We start from the raw sequence: 13281 nt of genomic DNA on the forward strand, positions 1-13281 counted from the left end.
AGAAGAGAGGACATGTTTGATAAATTGTTAAGGCAAGGTAAATATAATCTAATGACAATAGTAGTATCCAAAATATACTGTATTAAGTGACTAAGTGCCAGGTGCTTTACAGGATCCTCATAAATCTTGTGAGGGGTAGTTACTGTTTTTATTCCCATCTAACAGATGAGAACGCTGAGGCATGTAGTGATTAAATAGTTTGCCCAGGGTCTTACACAAGATAAGTCAGGGAGCTAGGGCCTGAAGCTTGTTAATATCCAGTTTGTCCTCTCACTACTGCCTCCCTGAGGAGCATGCACATTAAATGAGACCCAGTGTTACTAATCTTTGATTGATATTTTTCCTTTCTTTGTAAAGCCATGAGGATATTCAATAGATCCCTCTGTTCTTGCTGCCAAACTTGGTATATCTCTTGCATTAGCTATTGAGGGAACAAAAGCTATACTTTTAGACGTGATAGCACCTTACATGTGTTATTGTTCATGAGAGTTTAGAATGCATCTTTACACACATTATCTATTTTCATCCTCCCAATAGCATCCTCATACCTGTGTCCAAATACTTAAGCCTTTACATCAAGACTAACAGTTATTTGAGGCTTACCTTCTTCAAAGAAATCTATTTCTTTTTTCTCTTCTCATATAAAATCTGCTACAATATTCTGCTTTATTTCTGAGGTATAATATCTGTCTTTTTCAGTCTGTACATTTTATGGAGGCAGAGCCAGGGACTTACAGAGTAATTGATACAGGTTCTAAGTAAATATTTGTTGAATGAATGAATAGATATGCACGGCATTCTCCTTCTGATTCTTTACTGATTGACTAACTTTAGTCTAATGAATTAAGGGAGAGTGGAATATGAACCTATCATGTTAAGGATCTGCTATGTGCCAGAGATTGTGCTAGGCCCTTTTAATTTATATCATCTTATCTGTGGGTTTCCCAATGTTGGCACAATTCACATTTTTGGTTAGATAATTCTTTGTTGTAAGCCTGTGTCTTTGTTTATTGTAGAATGTTTAGGAGCATCCCTGACTTTTACCTTCCAGTTGCAAGTACCACCCATCCTAGTTGTGCCACCCAAAAATGTCTCCAGACATTGCCACATGTCCCCTTGGGAGAAACATCACTCCTGGTCGAGACTCCTGTCTCTCGTAATGCTCACAACCACACATTTGGGATAGTCATTATTATTCAGATCTTTCCAGTTGAGCAATTCCAGTCTCAAGGAAGTGAAATAACCTGCATAGGCTCATTCAGTAAGGAGTAGATGTGTAGTTATATCCAGACCTTCTGGCAGTAATTTCTGCAGTTTCTACTTTACCACTATGTTTCTGGCAGCTTATTTAAAGATAAGCAAGGCTCTGGCAGAGATCTCTGAAAGCACTCTCTAAAAAAGGAAGATTAAACCAAGTGTGAAACAGACATTCCCTCATTTTGGCTACCTCTACTGTTTATTCTGTTGGCTTCTCCAACTGCTATAACAAGGGATTCCTGATCATTTATTTTAGTGCTCCATGTTTGAAGTCTGCCCATCCATAAAATGCGCTTAATTATGCCATTTTTTCTTTCATTTAGGAATTAGGTTCTTTGTGCTATAATCATTTCAAGGAACAAGTACAAAATAATGAAATTAAAATACGTACAATAAAATGGCATGATTAACTTTCTTACAAAATAAGTTATAGCTGTACCAGTCAAGTAAGATCTTTTTGGCCACTTTCTCTACCCAATACCTCCCATTCTCACCCCCATCCTGTGCTTCTGGAGGAGCCAGAGGCAGGGTAGTGAATGGACGAGGAGGAATAGAAGAAGAAGATGAGAAATCATGTGTATCTTTTTTTTTATACATGTATTGATAATAATGTATCTGTAAGTCAGAGTTGGCAAACTGTTTCTGTAAAAAGCTAGATAATTAATAGTTTAGGCTTTGTGGGTCATAAGGTCTCTGTCTCAGTTACTCAACTTTACCCTTGAAAGCAGGCATCAAAAATACAGGAACAAATAGGTGTGGCTGTGCTCTGATAAAACTTTGCTTATAAAAACAGGCGGCCAAACCAAATTTTGCCCTCAAGCCATAATTTGTGGGCCTCTGCTGATTTACTTGTCTGTTATTTTTCTCCTTCCATTATTAGTGTGTAAGTTCCAAGAGGGCAGGAGTTTTGGTTGATTTATTTACGCTGTATCCCAACACTTAGAAAGGTCATCCTTCACTGTGCTTTCTGTCAGAAGTTTCTTGTCATTTCTTGAACACTTACACTCTCACATGAACTCTACCTTAAATCTACTTCTATTTCTTACCTCAGATGTTCTAAAGTTGTGGTTCACCCCACTCCCAAGGAGGAAGAGAATCAGAGTATATGAAATTAAATTATCTTGCCTCTTTCCTTATTTTTATGGCCTATTTCCTCCCACTAAAATATAAGTTCCTTGTAAGCAGGATTCTTATGTTTTGTTCTCCATTGAGTCCCCAGTGGCTAGAAAGTGCCTGGCACATTTTAAGTGCCTTGCAAATACGTGATGAATGAGCACAAGTTTTGTTTGGATCTTCTAAAAAATATCTGTTGAGTCCTGATTGGAGTCGATAATGTGCTATTCATGTTCTAGGAACAACAGGAAACTCAAATACCTGGAGGACTGAGTGCGAGGGAGAGAAGATGAAAGTTGTGGAGAGGGAGTCTCGTATAATGTATATGTCTGTGTGAGCAGAGATAAGAGCATGGAAAGATCCAGCCCCAAATGTTAACATTTTGGAAAGGGAAGGAGAATGGGATTGAAGAGAAGAGGGGAAGGGTGATAACTTTATGAGTCTGTGTGTTTTGTTATAATGAATACTCTTTCAATTCATAGATCCAATGAGCTTAAAAATTTATTTGTACAACTCCCACACTTAAAAAGAAATATTTGAGGTGGTTGAAAACAGACCAAAAAAACTCCCCTACACAAGTACAAATAATAGAAACGTTAGAAAAGAATAAAGGATCAAGGTATAGATCTATATAAAAATGAGGCAGGAGAGAAGAGAAAGGAAAGCATGGGAGGAAATAGCTTTGCCAGAAAATCTAAATCTTGCAATTCAGGCCAAAATCTAACTTTCAAATTCTTGGCAGGAAAGGCAAAAAAGAGTAACATGGTAAAGGTTCTAGTACAAATGAAGGGTAAAATGTAAATCCAGAAGCTGTTTGGAAGGAAGAATTATTAGAATTTGGACTAACTTGTCCTTCTGATTCAAATGTGCCATCAAGTGCTGTCCTATTTTAGCGAAACATTGTAAGACTTATGTGTGATGACTGCAAATTACTTCATACAGGAGAAACTCTCTCGGAAAACTATTAGATTAACATTTCATTCAGTAACTGGTTTTCACAGACTGCCATCTTAAGATAGTTTGATAGTCCCATCCAAAAAATATTCATTTTGTCTTTTTAAAGATGATCCTGTGCGAGTTTTTTTCTTCGACAGTTTTATGCACTGATTTTTGTTCATTTAGTTTCAGCCTGTGGGGACTGTGTGCCGAGAAGCAGTAAATGATTGTGATATTCGTGAAACATGCTCAGGAAATTCAAGCCAGGTAATTTACGGAATAATTATTCTAAACTCCACAGGAAAAAGAAGGAGTATCTTTTTTTTTTCTTTTTTTTTTTTATTGAGTTAATGATAGGTTACAATCTTGTGAGATTTCCCTTGTACGTAAATGTTTGTCAGTCGTGTTGTAAGTGCACCACTTCACCCTTTGTGCCCACCCCCCACCCCACCTTTCCCCTGGTATCCACTAAACTGTTCTTAGTCCATAATTTTAAATTCCTCATATGAGTGGAGTCATACACAGATTATCCTTCTCTCGCTGGCTTATTTCACTTAACATAATTCCCTCAAGGTCCATCCGTGTTATTGCAAATGGAATGATTTTGTTCTGTTTTACAGCTGAGTAGTATTCCATTGTACATATGTACCACATCTTCTTTATCCATTCGTCTGTTGCTGGGCACTTAGGTTGCTTCCATGTCTTGGCTATTGTAAATAATGCTGCAATGAACATTGGGGTGCATAGGACTTTTGGGATTGCTGACTTCAAGCTCTTTGGATAAATACCCAGTAGTGGGATGGCTGGATCGTATGGTAGTTCTATTTTTAATTTTTTGAGGAATCTCCATACTGTTTTCCATAGTGGCTGCACCAGTTTGCATTCCCACCAGCAGTGTATGAGGGTTCCTTTTTCTCCACAACCTCTCCAACATTTGTTACTATTAGTTTTAGATATTTTTGTCATTCTAATGGGTGTAAGGTGATATCTTAGTGTAGTTTTGATTTGCATTTCCCTGATGATCAGCAATGATGAGCATCTTTTCATGTGCCTAATGGCCATCAGTATATCTTCTTTGGAGAATTGTCTGTTCATGTCTCCTGCCCAATTTTTGATTGGGTTGTTTGATGTTTTGTTGTTGAGTTGTGAGAGTTCTTTATATATTCTGGATATTAAGCCTTTGTCACATATATGACTTGTAAATATTTTTTCCCAGTTAGTGGGTTGTTTTTTTGTTTCAATCCTGTTTTCATTTGCCTTGAAGAAGCTCTTTAGTCTGATGAAGTCCCATTTGTTTATTCTTTCTATTGTTTTCCTTCTCTGAGAAGGCATGGTGTCCGAAAAGATCCTTTTAATACTGATGTCAAAGAGTGTACTGCCTACGTTTTCTTCCAGAAGCCTTATGGTTTCAGGTCTCACCTTTAGGTCTTTGATCCATTTTGAGTTTATTTTGGTGAATGGTGAAAAAGAATGGTCAATTTTCATTCTTTTACATGTGGCTTGCCAGTTTTCCCAGCACCATTTGTTGAAAAGACTTTCTTTTCTCCATTGTATGCTCTCAGCTCCTTTGTCAAAGATAAGCTGTCCATAGATGTGTGGTTTTATTTCTGGGCTTTCAATTCTGTTCCATTGATCTGTGCACCTGTTTTTGTACCAGTACCATGCTGTTTTGATTACTGTAGCTTTGTAGTATGTTTTGAAGTCAGGGATTGTGATGCCTCCCGTTTTGTTCTTTTTTCTCAGGATTGCTTTAGAAATTCGGGGTCTTTTGTCGCCCCAGGTGAATTTTAGGATTCTTTGTTCTAAGTCTGTAAAGAATGTCATTGGGATTCTGATTGGGATGGTGTTGAATCTGTAGATTGCTTTAGGGAGAACGGACATTTTAACTATGTTTATTCTTCCAATCCATGTACATGGAATGTCTTTCCATCTCCTTATGTCGTCATCCAATTCTCTCAGAAAGGCCTTGTAATTTTCATTATATAGGTCCTTCACTTCCTTAGTTAAATTTACCCCAAGGTATGTTATTCTTTTTGTTGCGATTGTGAATGGTATTGTGTTCTTGAGTTCTTTTTCTGTTAATTCACTGTTAGAATATAGAAATGCTACTGATTTATGCAAATTGATTTTATACCCTGCAACTTTGCTGTAGTTGCTGATTACTTCTAACAGTTTTCCAATGGATTCTTTGGGGTTTTCTATATATAAGATCATGTCATCTACAAACAATGAGAGTTTCACTTCTTCCCTCCCTATTTGGATTCCTTTTATTCCTTTTTCTTGCCTGATTGCTCTGGCCAGGACCTCCAGTACTATGTTAAATAAGAGTGGTGATAGAGGGCATCCTTGTCTCATTCCTGTTTTCAGGGGGATGGCGTTCAGTTTTTGCCCATTGAGTATGATGTTGGCTATGGGTTTGTCGTATATGGCCTTTATTATGTTGAGGTAGTTTCCTTCTATGCCCATTTTGTTCAGAGTTTTTATCATAAATGGCTGTTGGATCTTGTCAAATGCCTTCTCTGCATCTATTGAGATGATCATGTGGTTTTTATTCCTCAGTTTGTTGATGTGGTGTATCACGTTGATTGATTTGCAGATGTTGAACCATCCCTGTGTCCCTGGTATGAATCCCACCTGATCATGATGTATGATCCTTTTGATGAATTGCTGAATTCTGGTTGCCAAAATTTTGTTTAGAATTTTTGCATCTATGTTCATCAGTGATATTGGCCTGTAGTTCTCTTTTTTCGTGGTGTCCTTGTCAGGTTTTGGTATCAGCGTGATGTTGGCCTCATAGAATGTGTTAGGAAGTGTTCCATCTTCCCTAATTTTTTGGAATAGCTTGAAAAGGGTAGGTATTAAATCCTCTCTGAAAGTTTGGTAGAATTCCCCAGGAAAGCCATCTGGTCCTGGGGCTTTATTCTTTGGGATGTTTTTGATTGCTGTTTCAATCTCTTTCCTTGTGATTGGTCTGTTCAAATTGTCTGCCTTTTCTTGAGTGAGCTTTGGGAGATTGTAGGAGACCAAGATTTTATCCATTTCCTCTAGGTTATCCATTCTGTTGGCATATAGTTTTTAGTAGTATTCTCTTATAATCCATTGTATTTCTGCAGAGTCTGTTGTTATTTCTCCTTGCTCATTTCTGATTTTGTTTATTTGAGCTTTCTCCCTTTTTTTCTTTGTAAGTCTGGCTAGTGGTTTGTCAATTTTATTTATCTTCTCAGAAAACCAGCTCTTTGTTTCATTGATCCTTTCTACCACCTTTTTTGTTTCAATAGTATTTATTTCTAAAGCAGGAGTATCTTTAGTGCTCTGACCTCTGGGTGAAATGGAACTAGACAAGAGGCTCGTGTCTCTTTCACTCCACGCTCACTCTCTATTTGTTTTTCATGAATTTAAGTTTCATTAATCAAAGTTTGAGCAGATGTTCAGCATAATTTTGTCTTAATGTTGAACTAACTTAAGACTGCGCACATGCCTTAAATATTTTGTTTTTGTTTTTTGGTTTTTTTTGAGGAAGATTAGCCCTGAGTTAACATCTGCTGCCAATCCTCCTCTTTTTGCTGAGGAAGACTGGCCCTGAGCTAACATCCGTGCTCATCTTCCTCTACTTTATATGTGGGACACCTGCCACAGCATGGCTTGACAAGCGGTGCCACATCCAAACTATTTTGTTTTGGTTTTAAGTAGAGAGTAGAAGGCATTTGCTTTTTTGTCTAGTTAGTGAGGGAGGAAACAAGAAAACTCTTTCACTTCAGCTCTTGAAAGAGGACTCAGCCAAGGCAGAGAGACCCACAGAGCATAGGATTCTGAGAAGAGGCCTGTTTCTCCGTCTTGATTCTTGTTTATCTGATATCTCAGTAATCAATGGAAAAAATTACAGTTCTGTGATCTTTAAAAAATATTGTCAGGCTATTAAAAACTCTCTTACTGTTAGTTTTAAATGAATAGGGAAATGAAAAAATAAGCTAATATTTAGCACACCAAATTAAAACAGAAACATTGAGAATTAAAGGGTTTTATTTCTTTGTTAAAAGCTTATCAGCAGTTTGAACTGTACATGCCTTCCTCTTGTCGTAAACCTTATAATACATAGTGAGCGTCTTTTCCATGTGTTATTGAATTGTCATAGTCCTTCCTAATTTTGGATCAACTTTCACCATTTTATCCTTTGTGCTTTCAATGTCGTGATATTTTTCCAAGAGCTGCAAAGATGTGAATGTGAAGTTTTTGCCAAACTGAAATATCAGCATTCTATTAGTCAGCGATATTTTTCTATAATTCCACTTACGTTTGATTAGAATTTCACTTCCAGTGTCATCACTTTTCATTTCTTTGCTGTACTTTCATCTTTGTTGGCCAATTCCCTCTTTTGATTATTCTTTTTTTTTTTTTAAATTTTATTTTTCCTTTTTCTCCCAAAAGCCCCCTGGCACATAGTTGTGTATTTTTAGTTGTGGGTCCTTCTAGTTGTGGCATGTGGGATGTTGCCCCAGCCTGGCTTGATGAGCTGTGCCATGTCTGCGCCCAGGATCTGAACCAGCGAAACCCTGGGCCACTGAAGTGGAGCGCTTGAACTTAACCACTCAGTCACGGGGCTGGCCCCTGATTATTCACTTTTGAAAATGTCACGTGCTGTCACCCAGAAACAGAGAGGCAACACAGCTGCACACTTTGTGGTCTGTGCATGAGCTGAATAAACAGATGGGAAGTGACCAATCACTGATAGGCTTTGAAAGAAGTGACAAGATGGGTCATTGACCTTGATGGGCTTCTGTTATTTACCTACTGATCTGACAAGCTAGTAGCAAAGTTTGTGCTTTATGCAATTACTCACAGTTAATGTACTTTAGTTACTGAAGTTGGAACTGTATCAATGGGGTATTGGTATTATTTAACAAAACCATGATAACTAAAATTCATGCATATCGGAGCCATGAAAAATGAAGACTGCCTGCATATTTTTTCTTTAGAGAAGAGGGATTCAATAGTGATATACCTACATTAACCATTAAAAATACTTTATTCAAAAGGTTGTCATTCTAAGAGATTAAAGGTCTTTCATATAAAAGTATTTTCCTTTCTTAATATTTAATTAGCATCGTTTATCTATGCTAACACCTAGTAATGATGAGAATATGGTGAATGATTACCTCTTAGGTTCCTGGAGGGAAAGTATATTAGAGTAACTTTTTTGGAATGTGATTATACAATAAGCAGGAATTTTAAAAGAATCCTAAGAGGCCATCCCAGCAGCATAGTGGCTAAGTTCACATGCTCTGCTTTGGCGACCCGGGGTTCACGGGTTTGGATCCCAGACGTGGACCCAGCACTGTTTGTCAAGCCATCCTGTGGTGGCATCCCACATAAAATAGTGGAAGATCAGCACAGATGTTAGCTCAGCAGACAATCTCCCTCAAGCATAAAGAGGAAGATTGGGCAACAGGTGTTAGGTCAGGGGCAGTCTTCCTCACACACATAAAATCCTAAATCCAAGAATTATGTACATACATTCTTTTGCATTAGTTGTAACAGCATAAATTTGAAATAATTCTAAGTGAATACATTATAAGTATAATCACTTAATTATAAGTGAATACACAAAATCAGTGTACGTTTAGTATATTGATTTTATGGTTTGTTAGCTCAATGCAATGTGTTATGGCTATTAATATGACACCTACACAAAAGTTTATTAGACCTGAGGAAATTTGCATGACAAAAGTAAAGGGAAGAAGCAGAATATAAAATATTATCTATAACTTGTGTATACTTATGTTTAAAAATATAAAAATTTGTAAAAATTATGGTAGAGAAAAAATGTACCAGAATATAAAAAATGGTTGGCTTTGGGTGGTGGGAATATGAGAGACTTTTGTCTTTCATTTTTTTTTAAACTTTTTACATTTCCTAACTTTTCTCAAATAAGTATGTAATTACTATATTAATAGAAAAAATGTATCGTAAATTTAAAAATTACCGTCTGTTTATAGTCACACAAGAATGTTTTACAATCTTCTGCAATTGCTACAAGAAAAAATGGGAGAGGCTCTAAAGCATGTCTTTTCCTAACATGCCCAAAGTAGACTTCTGCTCTGTGGTTATTTTAAGTGTAAGGGCTGTTTTGCTTCTCATGGTGAAAAAGAGGGAACTATAGTTATTGCTCCATCTATGTCAGCATCCTCCTTGCTTTTGTTTTGTGCTGTTGTTTTCCTTGCTCTGCGGAATAGTGTATCTGAATATGTTAGCTGAGTTATTACTGTCAGTTCTTTTTATTTGCTACTATGAAATTACCTGTTTTTGCCTCTGGTAGATCCATATTTTTAGGGGAAAGTGCGCCAATTGTTGTATTTCCTTTTGCTTTCTCTTGATGTTTTTTGTTTTTATTTTCAGACGGTTTAAGAGAATAACCGTATTATCAGGCTTTATTTTTAAATAGAAAATGTTAAAGAGATTAGCTCAGCCTGACATTTTGTTGTGCATTTGGTTCATGGTTCTGTTTTCTTTTCCTAGTGTGCCCCAAATATTCATAAAATGGATGGATATTCATGTGATGGTGTTCAGGTAGGTTACTTCATCTTGACTTAAATTTCTCATGTGTACCAGCATGAAAGAAATACTGAAATCTTAACAAAGTAGGAATATCAATTTAAGTGTTTCATAATCAATTCTGAAGATAAAAGGTCTTTATAATACTTAGCTACTAGTTTTCCCAGTCATATTTACTTTTTCAGTTACTTGATGTAAGCAGACATTGCATCGCTAATAGGTATGCTTTTCCATTTTAGGGCATTTGCTTTGGAGGAAGATGTAAAACCAGGGATAGGCAATGCAAATACATCTGGGGGCAAAGTAAGTATATAGTGTGGCTTGATCATTTTCAAAGTTTGATGTCAGGCCAACTTCTCAAGGACATGCGGCCTGAAAGTAAATTTTTGACCATTTACGACTGGGGGATCCTCAAAGCCACTGCAGGTCTTAGCAGGGGCAGCCTTGCGGAAATTAGAGAAAGGCACCTCCTTTGAGAAGACACAGCCTGTACATCTGGGCTAGTTGGCAGTGCCTTTGGATAAGACAGAGGTGCCTTTGCTGCCAGGCAGGTGAAGTCCATTCCAGGTCATGTAGCCTGGAGAATATAGCAAAGCTGGAATTCAGCTCCACTTACACTCTCCTCAGCTAAGTGTCCTTAAGCAAACCTGTGCAACCATATGGGATGGCCATGGACCCCGGATCGGCACGCTTGGCTTAGAACTGTTGCAGTAGCCAGAGTTGCTTTTTCTTCCTCAACTATCTTTCTTAAACTCTAGCTGGCTTTCCTAGTTACAGGTCACCTTCTGCTCAGGTAGCTCTGTCACATAAGAAAGAAATTCAATGTTATTGCCTTCGAAGTTTGTCAGATTTTCAGAGGTAAATATATAACATTTATATTTAAACTATATTATTTAAATTATGTCTCTATTTAAATTTATGTTTAAATGTTGAGTAATATATTTTTTTCCAAAAGTATTACTGGCCTTTTTGAAAGCAGTTTTTGTTTTAAACTCTTTCAGAAGATAATTTGTGTTAGAAGGCAAGCTATAAAGATAATAATCCTTAATTGTCACAAATAGTGGCTACAGTCCTTGTGGGAGGGGAAGCGTATGCTCTCTTTTAAACAACTAGAGAAACATTGGGATGGGGCCAAAGTTTTGTCATGTAGGTTTGTACTCTGAACAGAGAGATATAGTTTTTGTTTCCTCCACTTGGGAAAAAGTAGTAACTGACAGCAAGAAGTAGGAAAAGAAATTACTAACATAATTAGTTTTTTAAAAACATACATACACCAACAGTCATCTTTTGATTAGATTGCAAAAGTCATTTTGATCTAATTCTTGGATAGCTCTGTGAACCAGCCTGGCTTTAGGAAAAATAAAATCCTGACCCAGATGCTGACATACCTTAAAATGTTATTTGACTCTTAGAGATTTAGCATGAATTCAAGCTCGTCTAAAAGCAGAATAAAATTAAGTTGTTTTTGATAGTAAACAAGGTAGAAATTGTACCACTGTTTCTTGGATCTTTAATTATAGTGCATAACTATTTTAAGAAAATTGTCTTTATGATTAATAAAATTTGCCAAGTGAGAAATCTCTGTTATATTTGCCACTGAGACTAAAGTGTGGAGTATTTATTCAAGGAACCATTTGGTAGCATCTTCCCCTAATTATTGGCCACGTTCTGAGCAGTGCCGTTCTTGCACCCTATGGCCCAAATCCTATCAAAGATCTAAATAGACTTTTTTTTCCCAAATTTCAAATGGACAGTCATGAAAAATGTACCTGAGTCATGGTTATTTATGGTACAGGAAAACTCTTATGAACCCTGGGGTACAATTTTTGGAATTGATAACATTGTAATGAAGAAGAGTCCTTAAATGGCTATTTTCTCTTAACTGCGAACATTTTGAGCACCTCACATGTTGTATCCCTCACTGATGGAAAACTCTATTCTGCTTCAGAGGTGATGGCATCAGACAAATACTGCTATGAGAAACTGAATATCGAAGGAACCGAGAAGGGTAATTGTGGGAAAGACAAAGACACCTGGATACAGTGCAACAAACGGTGAGATGGAGATTAGCTCAGAGTTTATCCCTTTGTGAATTACAAGCATTACTCTTTGAGTGACCAGGTCTTCTGCATCCCGCAAAACATTCTGTTGCCTATTCACCTCATCTCTTCCCAGCCTTCAAGCATCACCTTTACAAAAGGCTTCCAAATCTTAACATGTATGCTGACTTCTCTCCTAAGCCCAGGTCGTGCTTGTAGCCTCCTCAGGACTTTCTCACCCAGAAGACACCTGCTAGCATCTCAAAATCAGCAAAAATTAAAGCCACCAGAATATGTACTCAGTTAATGGCCTCTGACTTTTCTAAACCACTGTTTTTGCCAAAGGTCTTAATATCTCACTGTCCTTGTGTTTAGAAGCCTCAGAATGATCCTTGACTCCATCTTCCCTGTGGCACATTGTTCAAATGCCAATCAGGGACTGGCCTGGTGGTGTAGTGGTTAAGTTCGCATGCTCCACTTTGGTGGCCCAGGTTTTGTAGGTTTGGATCGTGGGCGCAGACCTACACACCACTCATCAAACCATGCTGTGGCTGTGTCCCACATACAAAATAGAGGAAGGTTGGCATAGATGTTAGCTCAGTGACAGTCTTCCTCAAGCAAAAAGATGAAGCTTGGCTACAGATGTTAGGTAAGGTCCAATCTTCCTCACCAAAAAAAAAAGAAAAAAGTGCCTATCATGTGCATTCTTCCCTTTTACTCCCCCACCATTTAATTTATCTTTTCATTTCCATTCCTATCATATTACCCCAACTAAGACCTGCATTAACTCTTAAGCTATTACAAAACTCTCTTAACCGTTTTCTGGGCCAGCAGTCTCTAGCATGCTGCCATTAGAATAATATACTGAATCCTTTGACCACGTAAATTCTTTGTTCAGATTTCACTGATTCCACATAGCTAATTAGTAGTAAGAATAATACCCAGCGTTTATTGAGTGAACACTGTGTGCTAAGCACTGCATTACACTTTACACAAGCTATGTTATTTAATCTTTATGGCAGATCTCCCCATTTTATGGAGAAGGAAACTAAGGCACAGTTAGTTAATTTGACTGGAGTCATGTAACTAGGGTGTAATAGAAGCAGAATTAGAATTCAGGCAGTCTGATTTCAGAACTCTTTCTTAACCACTTTGTTGAATGTCATACTGTGTTGTTAAACAAAATAGAGCCTTAGCTTGGCACTGTACCTCCTCCACGATTTGCCCCTAACCTCTATTTTTTGTTTTCTCTTCTTTACTCTTCCAAAGTATAGCAAGCCTTACCATTCCTAATATGTGCATTGTATTGTCCTACCTCCATGTTCTGCTTGTGCTCCTCATTCCTCTGGAAGGACTCTTTAGACACATGCTGTTACCAGTCAAAAAT

At 37.4% G+C, this 13281-nt stretch overlaps 1 protein-coding gene across 19 annotated transcripts in view; it reads left to right on the forward strand.

Annotated features, from left to right (window-relative positions):
* ADAM22 (ADAM metallopeptidase domain 22) overlaps positions 1–13281 on the forward strand; it is a 238194-nt gene that overhangs the window by 184877 nt on the left and 40036 nt on the right. For all 19 annotated transcript variants that reach the window (XM_044767786.2, XM_070507864.1, XM_070507943.1 and 16 more), the window contains exons 18-21: positions 3493–3573; positions 9820–9870; positions 10095–10158; positions 11804–11909. In XM_044767786.2, the coding sequence (XP_044623721.1) occupies positions 3493–3573; positions 9820–9870; positions 10095–10158; positions 11804–11909 (302 nt within the window). The remainder of the gene's footprint in view (positions 1–3492; positions 3574–9819; positions 9871–10094; positions 10159–11803; positions 11910–13281) is intronic.

The sequence above is a fragment of the Equus asinus genome, chromosome 1 (assembly GCF_041296235.1).
Source record: "Equus asinus isolate D_3611 breed Donkey chromosome 1, EquAss-T2T_v2, whole genome shotgun sequence".
Lineage (NCBI taxonomy): Eukaryota > Metazoa > Chordata > Mammalia > Perissodactyla > Equidae > Equus > Equus asinus.